The 20,502-nt window shown below is 41.6% G+C and overlaps 2 protein-coding genes across 8 annotated transcripts in view; one reads left to right on the plus strand and one right to left on the minus strand.

Annotated features, from left to right (window-relative positions):
* Positions 1 to 5,504, minus strand: part of TRIM58 (tripartite motif containing 58) — a 32,803-nt gene extending 27,299 nt beyond the window's left edge. For 3 of the 7 annotated variants that reach the window (XM_074313318.1, XM_074313316.1, XM_019716933.2), the window contains exons 1-2: positions 4,670 to 5,504; positions 2,321 to 2,416 (exon numbers count right to left, since the gene is read on the minus strand). In XM_074313318.1, coding sequence (XP_074169419.1) covers positions 2,321 to 2,416; positions 4,670 to 5,089 — 516 coding nt within the window. In that variant the 5' untranslated portion in view covers positions 5,090 to 5,504. The remainder of the gene's footprint in view (positions 1 to 2,320; positions 2,417 to 4,669) is intronic. The other 4 variants (XM_074313320.1, XM_074313317.1, XM_074313319.1 and 1 more) reach the window with 3 other exon arrangements.
* Positions 5,505 to 19,122: 13,618 nt separating this feature from the next.
* LOC109437608 (olfactory receptor 11L1) lies at positions 19,123 to 20,094 on the plus strand. Its single transcript, XM_019716936.2, has one exon. It carries the CDS (start codon positions 19,123 to 19,125, stop codon positions 20,092 to 20,094), a length of 972 nt encoding a protein of 323 aa, XP_019572495.2.
* The last annotated feature ends 408 nt before the right edge of the window (positions 20,095 to 20,502 follow it).

Below are 20,502 nucleotides of genomic sequence, written 5' to 3' on the forward strand. Positions count from 1 at the left end.
CTTGACTGAGTTTTCCAGCTGAGTGTTGGATTTGGACTTGGGGTCAATGCCCTTTTACATTTCAGTTTCAGCATTATATACATAACATGTGGGAACAGGGCAGTAGGGGCATTAGAATTTAACAGCTACTAAATCCTTGAGCAGAGCCACCAACAGAGCCCTTTCACAAGAGAAATTGCAATTTACTAGTAGAGGAGTCACTAGAATGAGCACTTGTAGAAACAATTGAATTATGAAGAGAGATTAGAGCGGCCTGGATTTGTAAATGTGAATGAGAGCAGGCTTAGAGGTTAGAGGAGGTGAACACTCCTAGCACTGAGATCTAGCTCCCTAAGGTCAATGCTCGCTGTAGAGCCAGGAAGGAGCTGAGCAGTTCTCAGGCCACTGACTGCCAGTGATCTTCAGGGAATTAATTCTGATTTCTATCCACATCTGATTTCTACGATTTTGAAATAGACCTATGGAACACACTGTGACACAGAATTATTATATCTAAATTTTATTTTATTGAGACTCATATATGGAAAACTATGTCTACCCTGAGTGTAAGAGGCAAATTATCCTCCCACAGTCTCTCCACATTTGAACTCCCTAGCCTATTTTTAAACATAACATCTTGGTTTGATTAAAGAGCATAAGCTATCGCCTTTAAAAAAATTAACAATAGTTTTCAAATCCCACAGGACTCAACTCCCTCCAGTTTCCCATCTCTCTTTCTTTCTACCACTTTCTAAGCCCCTAGATTCATATAATCCTCACCTCTTTAACATGAACCAACTCTGAATTCCATAATCTGATCTGAAAGTACAACTCATGTAATTTCTCCCCTATGTCTGAAGTTATTGAGGAATGGGGCTGACAACCTCGCCACTGAAAAGGACAGCAGTCATATGTGGGGGTGTGACAGATTATGTGGAGAAGAAGGGGTTTGGTTGCAATTCATCTTTCTCTCACATCATCCTTTTCAATGCTACAATTATATCTACAGATACAGGAAGCAGAGGGCTTTTATAGAATTTAGAGTTCATTTATTAAACTAAATGCTTGTTGCATTTGGCTCCCATGGATACATTCTCAGTACTAAAGATCATGCAAATTTACTTGGATTAGAACAGGAATCTTAGCATCATTTCTACTTTAGAATAACCAGTGGAGGTTTTCAAAAATGCAGGACCCAGATCTTAATATGGAGTTTCTGAAATTGTAAATCTGTGGTCAGGTCAGGATCGAAATTAACTGGCTTGGATTATTAGTCTAAAAAGAACAAAGCTTATCAATAAATGTTTAGCTTTGCATATAAATACGTAGCTATGGAAAATAAGATATCACAAAGAAAAATGTAGCAAAAACGGTCCTTATGGAAATATCTGTTTGAAGTAGGATACAGTATAAGACCACATTTCAAGAAAAAAGAAGTAAAGAATTAGAAAAACATCAAAAACGAAAAGAGAAAGAGGATTATTTGGAGAAAGATAAAGAATGGTAAAATTATATAAAATAAGTTCTCTATAAGGTATAATATCTTATATAAATATATTATATTTCACATATATATAGAAACTATATATAGTTTCTATATATAGTTTCTCAATCTAGATAGATCCTATTTGATATTTGACCAGGTTATTCTTTGTTGTGAATGGGGGGGGGGCATTGTACGGTGTTTAGCAGCATTCATGGCCTCTACCCATTAGATGCCAGTAGCACCCTTACACATCCCCAGTTGTGACAAGAAAAAATACCTATAACTATTGCAAAATCTCTGCTGGATGGCAAAATCACCCTGGACTGAGAACCATTTTGTGTGTGTGTGTGTGTGTGTGTCTCTGTGTGTGTGTGTGTGTGTGTGTGTGTGTGTGTGTGTGCAAATGGGTTGGAGAAACAAAGCACCGATGAAGTACAAAAGAGAGAACATGTATGTGGCTGAAAGGAGGCTGAAAGTTCACATCATCCTCTCTTGGTAAGATGAGTGCCTTCTAGCTAAATTTCATCTGCATCAATGCTATGAAATGTTTATTATTCATTCACCCAACAAATACATTTTTAAACTCGTAGTGACAGTCTGAGACTCTGCTCTAGATACCAGGGAAGGTCAAGATCAGCAAAGTTGTTTATGGTTCAGGTTTCTGTAGTGTTAGAAATACGAAGGACACAGATGTCTAATATAACTGGAAGGGGTGCGATTACCTAGGACGGCACTGAGATGTTTTTCTTGAGCACCTGTGTAGATGGAACAAATGTGCTGGCACAGGAAAAAATAGCTGAAGAATGATTTAATGACCCAAGTTTGGAACCTTCCAAAGCCCCAATATTCTCGTACCTTCCAAATGACAGTTTTCTTCACCACACTAGCCTCCTGTGTGAAAGCCTCCTGCATCTCTTTCCTCACCAGTTCCAGGGCCATCTGGAGCTTTGCCTGTTTGGGAAGATATGCTGAGACCATTACAGACATGCTCACTCGGTACAAACACCGACCAGGTGTATTAGGAGCTTCTAAGATCACCTAAAACAGGCCCTGGTGAACTAGCAAACATGTCCAACCTCATTAGTAACTAAGTCAAACATAAATACACTTTTAAATGTTAATCCAGACACAATCAAAGATTTATCTCAAAGTATGCTCATTATGGTATTATATAAAATAGTAACTAAATATCATGTTATAAGTAGAGGATGAGAAAATTTTATTTTATATTAAAGAATGAAATTAAAGTGCTGTAGAACATTTAATAACAAGAAATGCTCACAATTATAAAGTCAATTAAAATAAGTATATTTTATGCAATGTGACACCAATTTTGAAAAAAAATGTGCTTGTGATGAATATATAAAAACTAGGCAGAGGTCAATGAAAATGTTCAGTAGATGAAATCTCACCTACTAGCGCTTGGTTGAAAAGTGATGCTATTTCTTACATCTATATATTTCAACTCCTTAAAATTATGTATTACTTTATAATCAGAAGTGTTTATTATTATTAGGCCAGAAGAAACCATGTAAGTTAGTATTTATTCAATGAAAAAGAAATACAGAATGTTGTAAATCTTACAGAACTAAAAAACTAATTTAATGGAAACTAAATCTCTTTTGAAATCTAGGACTCCTGTTAGAGCTAAACACATATCTTATTTGCAGAGAACACACACAAAGATACACATACACACATTTTTAAACCCTACCCAAAGTCATTTATAAGTCTTAGGTAAAAAAAAAAAAAAAAAAAAAAAAAAATTGTTGCTAGTCATGCACAAGTCCTACATACCAATTATTTTTAAAAAGAGACTTTTATAATGTAATGCTCATAAAAAGAGCAGTAGGATTCATGGAGGATTTAACATGATCATGGAAGTGGCATTTGTTTTAGTGTTTGCAAGGAACAGAACACACTAACATGTAGAGAGACAGAAGCTCCCTTAGGTGGGAGAAATTGTGAGTAAAAGCAAGGATCTGACTAGGGCGTGGCCTGCTTGGGGACAAGTGATTAGGCTAGTTTTGCTGGATCTCATGGCTGGTAAAGGCAACAACTTTAGAAACAGGATATAGGGCCCTAGGAAGTCTAGACTGACAGGTTAAGAAGTTTGGCAGATATTTATTCGGTATTTAATTGCAAGACTACTAAAATGTATATAGAACTTCTTTAGAAATAGTACACTAGTCATGCTCTGTGCGGTGCCTTCTGGATAAAAAGAAGGCAGAAACATTTTGCAAAAGTCTAGGCAGAAATAGCTAGCACCTGAATTTTGTAGATGACAACCAAAACCAAAAAGAAAAACTAAGACTGATATTTCCAGGTAGGTCTGGAGGGAAGTCGAGGGGGTAAATATTCCCAACTCTGATTTAAAACAATAAAACTAAGTTTAGAAAATAATGAACATTTTAAGAAAGTTAATATTTACAATTTATTTCATTGTGATAGATAAACATGTCAGCAGGTTAAACAGGACTTTGACCTTCGTTGTGCTAGTAGCTGTTCCAGATGTTGGAAATATCTGTGTTCAGAATATGTCCAAGACTATTCTTTCAAAGGCTTCACAGATGTCCCTTTTGGGGGCCTAATACTCACACCAGGCATCTCTTCACGGAAGATGCTCAAACCTAAGTTCCAGGACGTGAACTGAACAAAGACCTGGCCCGTGCGCTTAGCACCTGGGTGCTTACTTCGGAGCAGTGTGCCCACTGAGATGGCTGTTCTTCACTAACGCTCAAACCCCAAGGCTGTTTTGGTGACAGTATTACTCAACGTAGAGATACGTTATGCAGAAGCGAGGTATTATGCCAGTGACAGCTGTTAGGAAGCATTTACTAAAGATGCACTCCTGGAACCAAGAATGAAGTACGTCGCAGCCCTCCACACAGACAGTCAGGCTCGGGAAACCAGACCAGCCGGAGAGCACAGGACCAGGAAGGCTACGTGGGCGAGAGGGGCCAGTAAAGGCATGTGCCTCAGAGCTCCTTCACAGGGGTTCAGAGGGGGCTACCGCGAAGCCAAGGCGTGGAGCCCAGACCGGAGTGCGCGCTGTGCCGGCGGGCGTGGGGGGCGCGTGGGCAGTCTAGAGCAGCTGCTGGCATTGGCCTTGCGTCCTGGCAGGTGACCCAGCACCTCCGCTGAGCCCACTCGTGTCAGAGGGCACTTCCAGTCCCTCCCGCCAGCCCGCGGAGCGCGGCTCACCTGGTGGTGCCGGGCGGCCTCCTGCAGCGGCGCCGTGCGGTGGCCCCTGTGCTCCGGCTCGGTATCGCACATCCAGCACAGCGCCACCTGGTCGTCGTCACAGAAGCGGCTCAGCTCCTGGCCGTGGCGCGCGCACTGCGCCCCGGTCGGCCCCGCGCCCAGCCCTAGCTGCCGCACGCCATCCACCAGGCTGGCCAGCTGCCGGTTGGGCCGGAAGCCCTCCCGAGCGAAGGGCCCGCGGCACTGCGGACAAGCGTAGAGGCCGCCCTGCGCGCTGTCGGACTTGTCACAGAATTCGGAGATGCAGCGCAAGCAGAAGCTGTGGCCGCAGTCCACGCTGACCGGTTCCTGTAGGAAGTCCAGGCACACGGGGCACCGTGCCTCGTCTCGCAGCAGCTGGCCGGGCGCCCCCGCGGCCATGCCCGCGCTGCGCCTTCTCCCTGCCGTCTGCACTCCGGAGGGGCCCTGCCTGAGGAACAGCGGGCAGAGCCGGCTCTTATCAGCAAGCTGGGGTTCAGGCCAAGGGAGCCACTCCCGGTGAAAAGTGACAAAGCAGATGCCCTTGGCCACCAGGGTCAATGAGCGCTCCAGCTCTCCAGCTCCTAGTATCTGGAGTCCCTCACTGGGCGCCCTAATGCAGCCTCTGCTCCTGTTTTCACCGCTGGTTAATGTGGAGAAGTGCTCAGCTTCTCCCTTTCACTGCGTCCGCACTGCCCCATGGTCTCCTCATCCTTGTCTGCAGAAAGCGTTCTTAAATTCGTTTCCAAACCTTCATTTTTCTACCTCCTGTTAATTAGCTCATGATAAAGAAATGAGTAGATGAGTTGAAAGAGACATGCTCAAATGGATGTGTGTGTGTGTGTGTGTGTGTGTGTGTGTGTGTGTGTGGTGACGACGGTAGGTTAATAGTCCAGTGACTACTCAGAACATTTGAATACACATCTGGTCCGGTTCAGAGAGGGCCCTGTAAGGACGGCACAGAGGCTATGACTGTTGCGAAGGGTATCTAGGAGCTGACAACGCTGTAGGTCAAGCCCATCGGTGCTGCTCTCCTATGACATGGGGAGACAGAAATACACGAAAGAGTAAGGTGATTTGACAGAGAAAATGGGAACCCTGCTCAGGATGAGTATGGTGAGGTCATCAGGTCTTGGGAAAGTAGACAAGTGTGGAGAGTGTGTGCCATCTGACGAATTGTAACTTCCATTTTGTTGACTTGGAAGTGATGGCGGGCATCTTGGTGGCACATCAAGTACGACGCAGCCCTCTCTTTACACAGAGCTCTAGCTATGGGGCCAGACAGTCAGGCTCGGGAAACCAGACCAGCCGGAGAGCACAGGACCAGGAAGGCTACGTGGGCGAGAGGGGCCAGTAAAGGCATGTGCCTCAGAGCTCCTTCACAGGGGTTCAGAGGGGGCTACCGCGAAGCCAAGGCGTGGAGCCCAGACCGGAGTGCGCGCTGTGCCGGCGGGCGTGGGGGGCGCGTGGGCAGTCTAGAGCAGCTGCTGGCATTGGCCTTGCATCCTGGCAGGTGACCCAGCACCTCCGCTGAGCCCACTCGCGTCAGAGGGCACTTCCAGGCATGTTGGTGGCACATCATTCACTCTGCCGGTCAGCACAGGTTTTCAGGTCGCTGAAGTCTCAGGCACAGGTGAGCATGGCCCAGCTTTCAGGGAGCCTTAAGATCTATCACAATTCATAAAATTGCAAACCAATAACTGGGAAAAGGACTCACAGGTGTGTCAGGAATACAACAGAGGATTCTGAACCAGCCCGTGTGTGTGTGTGTGTGTGTGTGTGTGTGTGTGTGTATGTCAGATCTGGCCATTGGGGTTTCTGAGCTAAGGTCTGATGGGAGACTGAGTGCAAGCTGCAGGCGAGAAGGGGCTATGTGAGCAGAAATGTGAGAGGGCACAGAGCTTGTGGCTAGCTGCAGTGGAGAGGTAGGATGCGCCCAGCCCCCAGATCCAGGCAGGCTGGTGAGTACCCACATGAGGATGAGTGGCAGCAGATAAAGTCCCAGTGACAGGCGGGGCCAGATGACTCAGGTCCTTATGGCTCCACTCCTGAGGTTTGTGGGTCCTTATTCTGAGGATGAGGGCTTGCAGCTTTGGTAGAGGACAGAGTCTATAGGGTTTGAGGCCTTCTGCCTAAAGGTTAAGTGGATAATGAAAATGGATAGATTCTTTGAGAACATAGACAGGTATGAGCAAAACACAAGGTTAGAAGAGAAAGCAAAAGCACAGAGTGCTCCATGACGGAAAAGTGTGCCCTGGCTGAAGACTATGCCACTTGCCGGCTGAGGCACTTCAGAGGAGCTGTGTTAACTCTCTGTGCCCCACTTCTTGTGTGACCTATGAGGACAGTGCTAGGCCATTCAGGACTAAGTAGGCCAATAGACATCACCCATTTGCTACAGGGGCCGGCATGTATTAAGTAGGTGTATATTTAATTAAAAACAAAGAGAAGATGTAGCAAAATGAATGGCAGAAGGGTAGTGGGACAAAATGTAAGGGACATGAGGACCGGCGAATGCTTTTCCTGTTTTGTTCAGTTGTGTATCCCCAGGACCTTGAAGAGTCACTGGCACATACAGACACCCAATAAATACTGGTGGAAAAAATATGCGAGCAAACAAATGAACAGAAGCAGTACAGTTTATCATAGAAGCTAATGGAGGAGAGAATTTCAAAGGTGACCATATAATGTCAAATGTGAGATCCATATTTTTCTACATCTTACTCATATGTATATGATCATGCTTTTTATTGCTGTGACTCTGGGAGATGCTAGAACATGTTTCTATTTTATTCAGAGACATAAAGCAGTGTATTTGCTCAAGTGTATGGAAGGAGTAATAGCATGGCTCACTTGAATGCAGATTCCCTAGTGTCTAGGAGGCTAAGAGGGAGTAAGGCTTCTGCTGTGGGGGTCACAGTGGTTTTCAGGAGGGTGAGGTGAGTGGGTGAGCTGACGTCAGATGGCAGGTCTTCCCTGGCTGGTTCTGGGACCACTGAGCTCTGTTCTGTCCCTGGCATTGGAAGGTGGGGATGGAGGTCAAAGGCATTGTTCTTAGAAATCCCATTTCCCTTACAGCCCCTCCCTCTCCACGCAGGAGGCAGTGGACTGCATTATAACTAGATGCTATTTATTTACAGACGTTATGTGAAGGGCCTCCCCAGGCACTTTCTTGTTTAGTAGGGTTGGTCTGACTTAAACTTATGCTTTCTCATGACCTTTCTTCAGGGGTGAATAAAACACCTCTGTGTTTGTGCTGATACAACCACATTTGGGGGCTCAGCCCCCAACTCTCACCATGACTTCAAACTCTGACTCACGTGCAGGTTGATTAGTTCCAAACCTTTTAGCTACCCCCAATGGGCTATGCCCTTCTCCATCAGTGGCTTGTCTTCTTGACAGTATGTGGTCCTTCGTCCTTTGACCTTCTCCCTGCTCACCCTTCCTAACATCTTTGTCATAGTGGTTTTGGGCTCCTGAAGTTGTCTCCCCGAGGCATCCATGTTCTCTGATAGCCTGAGTCCTTTCCACCAAGGCTCTCAGGGCTCCCTGGCCACACCCTTTGCCTCAGTTTTAGGGATTCCTGCTCTCCTAGCCCCAAGCTCAGCTCACTCCAAAGTGAAAGAAAAGAAAAAGAAAACACCTAGCCCAAACCTCAAAAGCAACAGCCACTGACACAGCGTTTTCCTTTCTGCTTGTGGTTTTCAAAAAGATGTCTGCTGGTTTTCATTTCAGCAGTTGCGCTTGCCTTTTTACTGTTTCTTTTTCAATGATTCCCTGAGCCAAGGTCATCTAAGTCCTCCATGCATACAGCCTCAGCTTTCCCTGAGGGCCCACACCCAGGCACTTCTGCGCCTTGGTGGGAGGAATTCAGAGGTGGAGAGTGAAGCACAGAAGGCTTCCCCTGACAAGGGAGAGCCCAGGGTCTCTTAGACTCTGCAGACAGTGGGAGAAGCACTTCCCACGCACAAGAGTGCATCAGCACATGTGCGTTAACAAAGGCAGACTTTGTAGTGATGTTATGTTAAACAGTGTTTACATTACAATTTTCTGTTAAGTAATTTAATGGATTCAACAACAAGAATGTCTCTTGTTCATATTTTTATTGCAAAATCCTTTTACTCTGGGCCTGCACAGAGTAAAGGGCACTATAGGTTCTGGAATAAATTAACAAACACAGTGTCCCATGTGACATTTGCAGGCACTCTCTGAAGGAGGTGTTGTACACGCCATCCGTGCATTAGTCATGAGAAACTTGAGGTGTCAGCAAATGGGCCCAGTCTTAACTCCAGTCCCAGTCTTAACTCCAGTTCAAGTCTGTGTTCGATGCTGCTGCTGGTGTGCAGACCAACACAGGAATGGATCTCCTCCAGCAGTTCTGTAGATGCTTTTGGGAGCCGGGCACCAAGTGTCAGGCTCAAATGCCGAGCTTTTGAAACCTGACATCACCCATATGAACATTTACTCATTTCCCTTGGTGCCCATTTGAGTCTGATTCCACTAATATAGCACCAGCAATCCCCAGAACTGCTTTGAAAACAGTGCACTATGGTGAAAGACACACAGATTTGAAGCTGAAACAGACCCGTATTCAAACGCCGGTGCTCTGATATGCCCCTATGTGCCCCTGGTGGGTGAAACAGGTCCTTTTACAAGGCTTATATGGGATATTATGCATGGCAAGTCTGGCATCTAATATGTATTCAACAAATGCTTGTCTTGTCCCTCACTACCCAGTTGCGTAATGCAGCTGAAAGAAAGGAAGGAAAGTGAAAATCTTTGGGGATGTATCTGTTCAATGTGTGCAGGACTAGTTGTTCTGATGTCCCCATATCTTCATTGTGTGTGCCATATGGGGATGTTCAGAAGGGAAGGTTTTCTTCCTAATTAGGTGCCAGGAGGTTTATGAAGACAATAATAAACGATCTTCTAATTTCAAGATGCAGCTGTCAAGAAAAGAGTAATTATTTATTCCTAGATTGGTGATTTATCTTCTGTGACTAGTTTCAATTATTTCACCAGCTTTATTCAGTTACTTGATTGTAGGTAGTGGTTTTAAATTATAAACAACTATCTTGCCCAGGTTTGCACTTGGACATACAGGAATTCTAAGAAATGCAATATCATCCATCACTCAGTTGCAAAGGTAACACAAAGCATACCTTATACTCATTACAGCCCCAGCACATCATATAAATACACAGAGAATGCACTAAGCAATGAGATATAATGTTTGGATAATTGTCATTCTTACTGTATAGGAAAATTAAAGATAAAATTATGAAAATAATTACAGAAATCATTTCAATTGCTAGACTTAGAATTCTGTCTCTATCACACATCAAGTTCCCAGCAGCAGTGAACAATTAGAATGGTGTTTGAAACAGGTGGTGACTCTTCTTTGAAAATAAAGTCTATAATTAATGCATCCTGGAAAAATCCCTGCTCTCTGTCCCTCTGCAGAGGCAATATCTATACTGGCAAGGTGAATTTAAATTTTGTCAAAAAACTATGTCCCAAAGTTAATTCAAAATAACTTTTGTGTATGAGATCATAAAATCAAATTTTTGAAACAACTTGGATGTCTACCCTATCTATCAAATAATTTCCCTATATAATACCTAACCAAGTGATAATTCCCTGTGCTTGAACATCAAACAGAAGTTTTAGAATGTCTTATTTTTATTGAAGCAAAATATATTTTCCTAAAGGCTCCATTTATTAATGACATTTCTACTTTTATGGTTAAATAGAGCAATTTTAATTCCTCTCGTAAAACTATGTAATTCCTCGTTTAAAATCATCCATGTTTATCTTCTCCAAATCAGATGGAATGTCTCCACTTCTTTCCCATTCCTTTCCTCTTGGCATGATTCTAAAAGCCCACAGCACTCTCCACCGAGCACACCCCACCTTATCTCGGAGCTTCTCAAGCACAGTGCTCAAAAGTGAAAGCAGTGTGCTCCAGGAAGCCTGCAGATAAGCGCTCTGCCCCCATGCTCACCCAGTGACTTCGATGGACTTAAATACACTTCCTTCTCCTTCATTATTTGTAAACAAGTATATCTGGTATGGCAGGGTTCTACCACTCCCTGTGCCCAAAGAAGCAGGAGATTATATACATATATGTATAGATATATATGATGGAAAAGGGGCCACATGTTAAACCTGACAAGCTCAGGAAACTGAACATAACCACATAGGATGGCGTGAACATAAAAATTCCTAACTAAGGTGGTCCATGGTGGGAAGTCACATCCTTGACTTATAGCTTCCTTGACAAAGGTCAATCTTTCCTTTAAGTGAGCCTGTCTGTCCTCTTTTTGCATCTAAGATAACATACCCTTGGAATGTCACAGTAATTCATCTCTTTCTCCAGACCCCCAAGGGTGCACAACCCACCACACCAGAGCAGGAAACTACAAAATCCCTCATTGTTATCTTGTTCCCTAAATACTATTTCTATGTGCTGTAAAATACTAGTAACTATCCTGTACCCACCAATGTAAAAGAAGTGTGTGTCTCTCCATTTTGCTTTTTATCGAACCCCAGAGATTTCCTTACTTTGCTTTCTCCCACCCCCTTAATCTACACACAATGGATTTCATGTAACTCTCCTCCTTCGATTCTAATGTATAAAATGAGTTGCAAAATGGTCATTTTCTGGAGCGTTTTCTCAATCTGTTGAGATCTTGCTTCCCAGCAATTGTCGTCAGTTTGGCTCAAATAAACTCTTACAACCTTTCTCTTAGGCTGGATGGTTTTTCGTGGAATATATATAATATATTATGTAACTACATATAATTATAAATATAATATAATATATATATAGAGAATATATATATAATATAATATATATAATATATAATTATATGTGTATATATTGTGTATATATATATGTGTGTGTATATATATATTATATATGTATATAATATATATATATATATATACAAATATGGCCTCTCTATCTACACTTTCTGGGTGGAACTCAAGGTGCCACAGTGACCTTGAGCAAATCACTTACTTTCTAGGCCTCAGATTCCATATTTGTAGATTGATGTAGAGCTAGTGTGAAGGTGAGATCAAGTCACTGTGACTCCAACTAAATACATACTCAAGACTTGTTGGCTATATTATTGCAATAAAACTATCAGTATTTTGCATTTACAATGAATTTAGGTTGTTATTATAATGAAATATCTCTTCTCTTAAATTGAAATGACTTAGCAACAGTAGGTTAGTTTTAAAATTATCCTTAAATATATTATTTTTCAAACAACATATGTATAGTGATAAGTAATTACATAATTTAAAATTTCTCTGTGCTGCGATAAATGAATTAATCATATGCTTATGAAGAAAACTTAAAAATCAGCTGTACTGGGAAACACAAAAAGGAATTTTAAAATTCCATTTCTAGATAACAATTTGAATATTTAAGAATATCTGTAGCAGCTGCCAGATGACTCAGTTGGTTAGAGTGCACGCTCTTAACAACAAAGCCTCTGGTTCGACTCCCACATGGATTGGTGGGCTGTGGCCCCCGCAACTAGATTGAAAACGGCGACTGGACTTGGAGCTGAGCTACGCCCTCCACAACTAACAGCTTGACTTGGATCTGATGTGTCTTGGAAATACACACTGTTCCCCTTCCACAATAAAAAGTATTTTTTAAAAAGGAATCTCAAGAACAAGACAAACAAATGAGAAACAGAAACTCATAGACACAGACAATGGTTTGGTGGTTGCCAGAGGGTAAGGGGGGTGGGGGGTGGGGGGTGGGAGATGAGGGTAAGGGGGATCGAATATATGGTGATGGAAGGAGAACTGACTCTGGGTGATGAACACACAATGGGATTTATAGATAATGTAATACAGAAGTGTACACCTGAAATCTATGTAATTTTACTAACAATTGTCACCCCAATAAATTTAATAAAATTAAATTAAAAAAAAAGGAATCTCTATAAACTTGTTTTTGTATGATACATATAAACTGATTCTTATTTTTCACGCAAAATTACAATTCTTAATTAATACGTAATAAACTTTACTGAAATACATTTATAATGTTCTAAACAAGGAGTTAATAACAGGATTTTTGCTGCACTAGGAAATAAAATACACAACAAATGCCCATAATTGAACATTCCTTAGGCTATATTGCATATCAGAAGCCATGCTGCTCATGAGACATAAAAGGGTATTGGAAAAAATTCCCAAGCTATGGTACACATTTGTAGGTTTCTAAGAGTTTACATAATTAACACCATTTGAAACTTAGATAAGTAATCCATGCCTTGTAATTTACATATTTCATTGTATGTGTTTTTCATCATCATTAACCACTTCACTCTTAGAGGGGCTGTTTATCCACCTTTCCTCTAACATCTTCTTGCCTCATAGAAGAGACACCTCCCCCTGTCACCACCCACCATGGCTTGCTCTTGCTGGCCACCTGACTCGTGAAGCTGACACCTTCTTGTCATGTCTGTGTGTTGTTCATGCTGCCTGTGCTGGCTGGCGGGCTCTCCCCAGCTATAGGCAGTTATGGTTTTGGTAGGCCTAGCACCCTCCCATCTTCTACATGCAGCTGTGGCTGATGTGTACAGAGGTTCTGTCTTCATCACTGCAGCTGTCAGAAAGTAGAGACGTGATCTGTTTTGCAGGCCCCGTCATGCCTATTGTTTTCTTTCTGCAAACATGCAGGAGTTACAAAATATTGGTATCAGAACAGGTGTGAAGAGCCTACCCGAAACAATGGACTATTATACAGTCCATAAATGGCATTCAATTTTTTTTTAATTTAACAAGAAAAGATCTATGATGGAAACTAGCTGTAAAAACAGCTGCATAGAAAGCCATGACAAGGCTATGTAAAATTAGCTGCAAAAAAAGCTAACTAATAGGCTATACAGTAGTAACCCAATGGCACTACCCCATATGTGGGACACAAGAAAAGTTTGGAAGGTAAGCTATCAACGGCCTCACTCTGGGAGACAGCAGTATGGATCCCATCCCAAGTAACTTGGCCGTTCTTTGCAACAGCCTCTTATTTTCCATGGCTTCGATAACACAGTGTGCATCATATCCTAAGGGTGCTCAGTTACAGCCACTTGCTGTACATTTCATCTCACAGTGGTTTCTCACTTCAAACATTCCATACTTAGTTTTTATTATCATTGATTGTACATTAAGAATGATGTTGAGTTAAAAAATAAACATCCATTTATGTGTATCACTAAAACAAATTTACTAATATTTTTGTCTATTTCTTTCCATCTCCAGGTTTTCTGAAAAATATACACATGAATCATTATTTTGAAATATATATATAGCCAAAAAATGTATACACATTTTAAGAAAGGAAAAAAACTGTAATAAAATTACGGTGATGGTAACCACTTTGAGCACCTCTTGTAATTGCAGAAGTGAAACGTGACTTGTATTCATCTTCTGTTATCTGTATATATTGAGTATTACAATTTTAATACAGTTTTTTCCTTTCTTAAAATGTGTATACTTCTCTCTCTCTCTCCTTCCATATATATATATATATATATGTATGTGATCACACATCAATGAATCAGAGTATAATGACCATCTATACACTTGGTTCTATATGCTTGTATTTTTTTAAAAAATCCTGCTATCATGTTTCCCCGAAAATAAGACATAGCCGGACAATCAGCTCTAATACATCTTTTGGAGCAAAAATTAGTATAAAACCCTATCTTATTTTGCCATAATATAAGACCAGGTCTTAATATAATATAATATAATATAATATAATATAATATAATATAATACCACATCTTATATTAATTTTTGCTCCAAAAGATACATTAGAGCTGATTGTCTGGCTAGGTCTTATTTTCGGGGAAACACAGTATATTGTGGATGAGTTGAGAACCTTTCCTTTTTAACTCATCTCTAAAACTCAAGCTAAGACAGACTTGCAGGCCAGTTCAGCTATTTTCTTTGTTAAATTGACAGATTCACACTTAAAATGACCTTAGGTACAAATTGATTTCATTGCATGAATGAATTTGCAGTCATAAATTATGGATTTTTTTTAGACACACCTGTAATTAAAGTATGATGGCAGATAGCCATCCACATGAAGCAGCTGTAATACATTGAGTCCTCAGGATGTGTCACTCACTACTTTCCTGCTTGCCAGATTTTAGAGAAACATTCTTTTGTTTGATTCAATTTTTAGTTCCACATTATTGAGATTGATCCTAAGTTAAATAAAAAATTACGAGAGGATGTAACAATTGTGTCTATCCCCAGTGTCTCGTGGCAGGTAAGCCTCAGTGGACAGAGTAGAATCTCAGAAGGTTGGTTCCATTACTTATTAACTTCATTGGCAAATTACAGAAGATTATTTGGGGAATGCAACGCTGGAAGAGCCAGGTCCCCAAGAAAATAAGAGTTATTGAAAGGAGAAGTCAGCTTCACCCAGCATCAAATCCCAGTAGAAGATGGCACAGTCCTGCTCACATGATGAAAGCACAGCCCACACTTGGATTACAGGCAAATGAGGCACATCCTGGAGCAGAGAAGACTTGGGGTTCCCCACGCTGGAGACATGCTAAGGTAGGGAGGGCCCTACGGATGGCCCAAGGGTTTTCAGAAGGAAATCAAAATAGTGTGTCTTTTGGTGTCAAATGACATAAATTATGTTGTGTTGTTTGTTGTGGTTCTAGATGTTGAATTCTAAAGTTACACAGAATTCAATAAATTATTCTTCATTATTAAGACACCTTTAGTTTTTTGTACTACATTATCCATATGAAACAAAGTAAATGATCTTGCCTAAATTGTTCTAAAACTAAACGAAAAAGAAACCAAGAAAGAACTGAGCTTACAATAGTTGCTGGTACTGAAGCAACTCACCGTTTTTTTTCCCTAAGCTCAATGTAATTAAAGTAATTCTAGCACTTTGAAATAATCAGTAATTAATTAACCAGTATTCTAATAGGTGGTGAGTTCCTCATTACTGAAAGTATTTGAGCAAAGAATAGTGATTAACAAAATTCATTTTCCTTGTTCACATGAATGTACATTGTGAGCAGGACTTCAGATAACTAGCAGATTGAGCCAAATGTTTGTAAGCTTAGTCTATTGTAAAACAACGCTATTTTGTTTTCATTTTGGTCTTCCAAACCAGGGCCTCATTGTTCTCCATGTTTAAATTATTTTTTTTATCTGTTCACTGTTCATTTCTTTATTGAATTCCCTAGTAATATACTTACAAAAAATTAGAAAAAGAAGACAAAAAATTATCATCTTCCAAAATGTCATTGCTATTTTACTAAGAGAATCTATGAGGCTTACTGTCTCAGGAACATTTGTCATATCTCCCTCTTTCTGAACGAATCAAAATCAGTCAATCAATCAATCAATCTGAGTCCCTCACCCAATGTACATTCAAGTGTACAGGGAAACTGAACTTTGTTAATCACTATTTGCTCAAATACTGTCGGTAATGAGGAACTCACTACCTATTAAAAAATACTGATTACTAAATACTGATTATTTCCAAGTGCTAGAATTACCTTAATTATATTGAACTTAAAAAATCGATCTATTATCATTAAATAATAATATTCTAGCACCCCTTACTTGTCAATTCAATGGCTTCAAGTCAGAACTGTTGGAATATCATGCCTTTAAACCAGGACACACACAGCATACATAAGCTCCTGGAATGGCTGGAGTGGTCATGGAGAAGGTGATATCTGAACAGGCTGCAAGGACATGAGAAACGAGCCAAGTGGAAATATTCAGGGACAATACCAGGAAACTGTTTTGAGTAGAAAATGAGGTGAGTCCCAGGCAGCCTGAAGAATACTGAGCAAGCCAGAGTGCTGGGAGCAGAATGGGCTGGTGGATAGTCGGTTGAAGAGGCAGTGGGATGAGAGCAGCAGGGATGAGGGTTTTGCCCTTTTCATTCCTTTCTTAAACTTTAAGAAAGCACGAACCATATCATACAATATATGCATGACACTTCCAGTATTATGTTTCCTGATAGCAAGTTCATAGGCTTTGTTAAGACATTTGTACTTGAGGTGAATATATTTCATGGTCAAATGAAGATAATATTCCCAGTGATTCTGCCCAAGTATAAAAGGAGGAAAGAGAACACAGCAAAAACAACCAACTCCAATGGAGATGCAAAACAAGGCGAATCAGCAGAACAGTCCATTCCTGGTGTGTGAATAAGCTGATTGTTTAGCCACATTGTTTTGCTTACTTGTCAGGAGTGGTCACAGTGAGGACAGTTATGTCCCCAGTGTGAGCTGATGTTGTTGAGGGCTTTGAACAGAGGAGTGACACGCTCTGCCTTCTGTTTTAAAAGTTTCACTCTGGCTGCTTTACGAAGTGTTTACTGAAGAAGGCAGTGGTGTGGATGAGAGGCAGTGGCACTTTTTCCAGAGGGGGTGTGATGGTGGTGGTAAATAGTGACCAAATTCTGGAGATATTTCCAGGTGGAGCCAGTTGATTTTTCTGGGAGAAAAGAGTCAAATTAAGGGTTTCTGGCCTGAGCAAGAGTGAGGATGGAGTGGCCATTCACGAGCTGAGGAGGCTCAGAGAAGGCTGTGGAGGAGGCAGGAATGCAGGTTAATTGCTGTTAAGTTTCAGATGCTGACTATACATGTGAGTGTTGCCTTTACAATGGAGCGTGTGCTTACATGAGGCTTACATTCAAGCCTAATGCATAATTTGGGTGTTAAGAGCCCCGTGATGGCACTGAAAGGCAGGAGACTGAATAAAACCATGAAGGAAGCGAGGGCACACTGAGAGCTCAACCCAGAGGTCACCATTAGTATATCAGAGGAAGTGGAGATGCCAGAAAAAGCAATAAATAACATGTGAAAAGACAGGGCTATAATTGAACTCAGAGAGCTCATAGCCATGAGGTACGGGACAAGTGTAGATCCAGGATGGAAGGATCAACTGTGCAAAGGTGATGACAGATCAAGACAATTAGGAATAAGGATGGATGATTGGAGGGTGACGATATCGTTGAGTGATTTAGGTGGGGTGGGCAGGGGAAAACCCGACTGCAGCTGATCCCAGTGGGAATAGGGGCAGCTAAGAGAGTCAAAAATCTTTAGATAGGAAGAAGGAAAAGTAAGCAGACAAATGCAGACAGTATTTGGTGAACTGAATATCAGTGAAAGCTTTTCTTCTCTGTTTGTCTTTATAGAAGGGAGAGAAAACCAGCCTACTGGCATGCTGAATTCAATCTAGCAGAGGGGGTTATTGGTTCAGGAGAGTAAGAGGGTGTAATACCTGCAGTGCCTTCCACTGAGTGGGAAGCTGCAGCCCTCATAGCAGGCAAGGTGGGATTAACCTAGACACAGACCATTTATTCAGAGGGACACAGGCACAGGAGCAAAAGGTCATAGGTGGCGAATTTAGTGGCCTGAGCATCTGGATATTCCCATTGGAAGATTTACTGGGTTGTTTGTTTGTTTGTTTGTTTGTTTTCAGTATAATAGTTCTTCTGCCAAGGGTACAGACAGACAAGGAAGTGTTTAAAAGAGAAGAGCATTTATGAAATAATTACTGAAGAGAATGGAATAGTGAATAGATGAAGGAGATGCAGAATGCTTGCTGCACAGCGCTAAGGACACACTGAAGTTCATCGGTTGAGAATTTTAAAGTGCCAACATTATGTGTTGCCTTTTACTTCCTTTATTGAATGGAAACTCATGTATGGTAGGTGGATATTGGCTTTAACCAGAACTGGGTTTGACAATGAATTAAATGAAGCAAAGGAAAGGTGACCTGTTGCATGTATGCAGGACGGAGTGACTGCAGTGGCTGAGCATCGTATCCAACTGGGCATGAAAGGACATGGATGGAGGCATAGGTTAGCTCAGCACAGGGCTTCACACACACACACACACACACACACACACACACACACACCAGGGTATCCATAAGCATTGTTTGAGGGAAGAATGAATAAACTCCCCAACATGTCATAGGAGAAACTGTGTCCGACTTCTTTTTCAGACAAAACTCCCCTATGAGTAAAGAAAGGCATTTTCTTCCATATGTGTCTGTGCTTGTTTTTTTTTTTCCAATTTGTTGTTATTGTTAGTTACTAAGTTTGGTTTCAGTCAAAGACCTTTTTTTTTGCCTATGTCTTTGCTCCTGAGACTTCTTTCAGAGAACATGATGAATGGAATTTGCTGAGGTTCTGTCCAAGATCCAATATCCACATTCAGCTTCTGACACCAAAACGTATTGTTACAACAGCAAGATGAATTGTGTATTTGTTCTTACAAAATGCTGTACATAAAAATCTAAAGTATTTAAAAAATTAGTGTATGAAGTTCCAAACATCTATAGTTATAAAGAATTGTGTGCCCTGTGTACAGCGCTTTTCCAAAATGTTTCCTCCTCCACAGGCAATGAAGTACCAAAATGTGTCCACTGTTGCTGAGTTTCAACTACTAGGGTTCCAGAACCTTCTTGAGTGGCAGACTCTGCTCTTTGCCGTTTTCCTGTTTATCTACTCCCTCACACTCACAGGGAATGTGGTCATTATCGCAGTGGTGATCCAGGACCAGCGGCTGCACTCACCTATGTACACATTCCTCAAACACCTCTCCTTCCTGGAGATCTGGTATACCTCCACCATTGTGCCCCTTCTCCTAGCCAACCTGCTGTCTTGGGGCCAAGCCATTTCCTTCCCCGCCTGCATGGCACAGCTCTACTTCTTTGTGTTCTTCGGGGCTACCGAGTGCTTTCTTCTGGTGACAATGGCCTATGACCGCTATCTGGCTATCTGCAGCCCACTCCACTACTCTTTCCTGATGAATCCGGAGATCTGCACCAAGTTGGTGGCAATCTCCTGGGTGGCAGGGGTTGGCACAGGATTTCTGCCCTCTCTGATGATTTCCAGGTTGGATTTCTGTGGGCCCAACCAGATCAATCATTTCTTCTGTGACCTCCCTCCCCTCATGCAGCTCTCATGTTCCAGTGTTTATATGACTGAGATGGTCATCTTTATCCTGTCAATCGTTGTGCTGTGCGTTTGCTTTTTTCTTACACTCGTGTCCTATATTTTCATTGTATCCTCCATATTGAGAATTCCTTCTGCCTCTGGCCGGATGAAGACCTTTTCCACGTGCAGCTCCCATTTGGCTGTTGTCACTATCTACTATGGGACCATGATTTCCATGTATGTTCGCCCCCATGCCCACCTGTACCCTGAAATCAACAAGATAATTTCTGTCTTCTACACTGTGGTCACACCGCTGCTGAACCCAGTTATCTACAGCCTGAGGAACAAAGATTTCAAACAGGCCACTTTAAAAGGCATGAGAAGAAAGTGTGGCATCTATGGAGTAAGAGTGAAGGGAAGTTTTTTAATTAGGTAAGGAAAATCACAGAACACACAGTGAATTAAGTTCAGGGACAGGTGACTGGTAGATTCAGAGCTTCCAAACCTGAATGCCACATTGACGTAACATTGAATTCTACAAGCCATAATGAAACAGCTTCTTCATGGTCCCTTGCCAACAATTGCTCAGAAAATAAATTGTTTCTATCAAACAATTTTGGGGGCAAATTTATTCTTAGAAACGTTCACCTTCTAATGTGAATCTGATTGTATACTTCCAGGGCATGATGATCACACACGTGACTTTCAGATTCTACAATAGGGTTGAACTTCTCTTGAGTTCATAAAGCCTATATATGGAAAGTTACACATTTTAAAAGTACTGTTAGGAGACTGACCTTGTAGACTCCATCCTGGTGCTACTTGTGCTTGTTAAATATCTGTG

Source organism: Rhinolophus sinicus, linkage group LG10, assembly GCF_036562045.2.
Source record: "Rhinolophus sinicus isolate RSC01 linkage group LG10, ASM3656204v1, whole genome shotgun sequence".
In the NCBI taxonomy this organism is placed as follows: domain Eukaryota; kingdom Metazoa; phylum Chordata; class Mammalia; order Chiroptera; family Rhinolophidae; genus Rhinolophus; species Rhinolophus sinicus.

What these genes read in the sequence shown, in the direction of transcription:
- LOC109437608 (XM_019716936.2), top strand. Translation starts at nt 19,123, where the DNA reads ATGAAGTACCAAAATGTGTCCACTGTTGCTGAGTTTCAACTACTAGGG.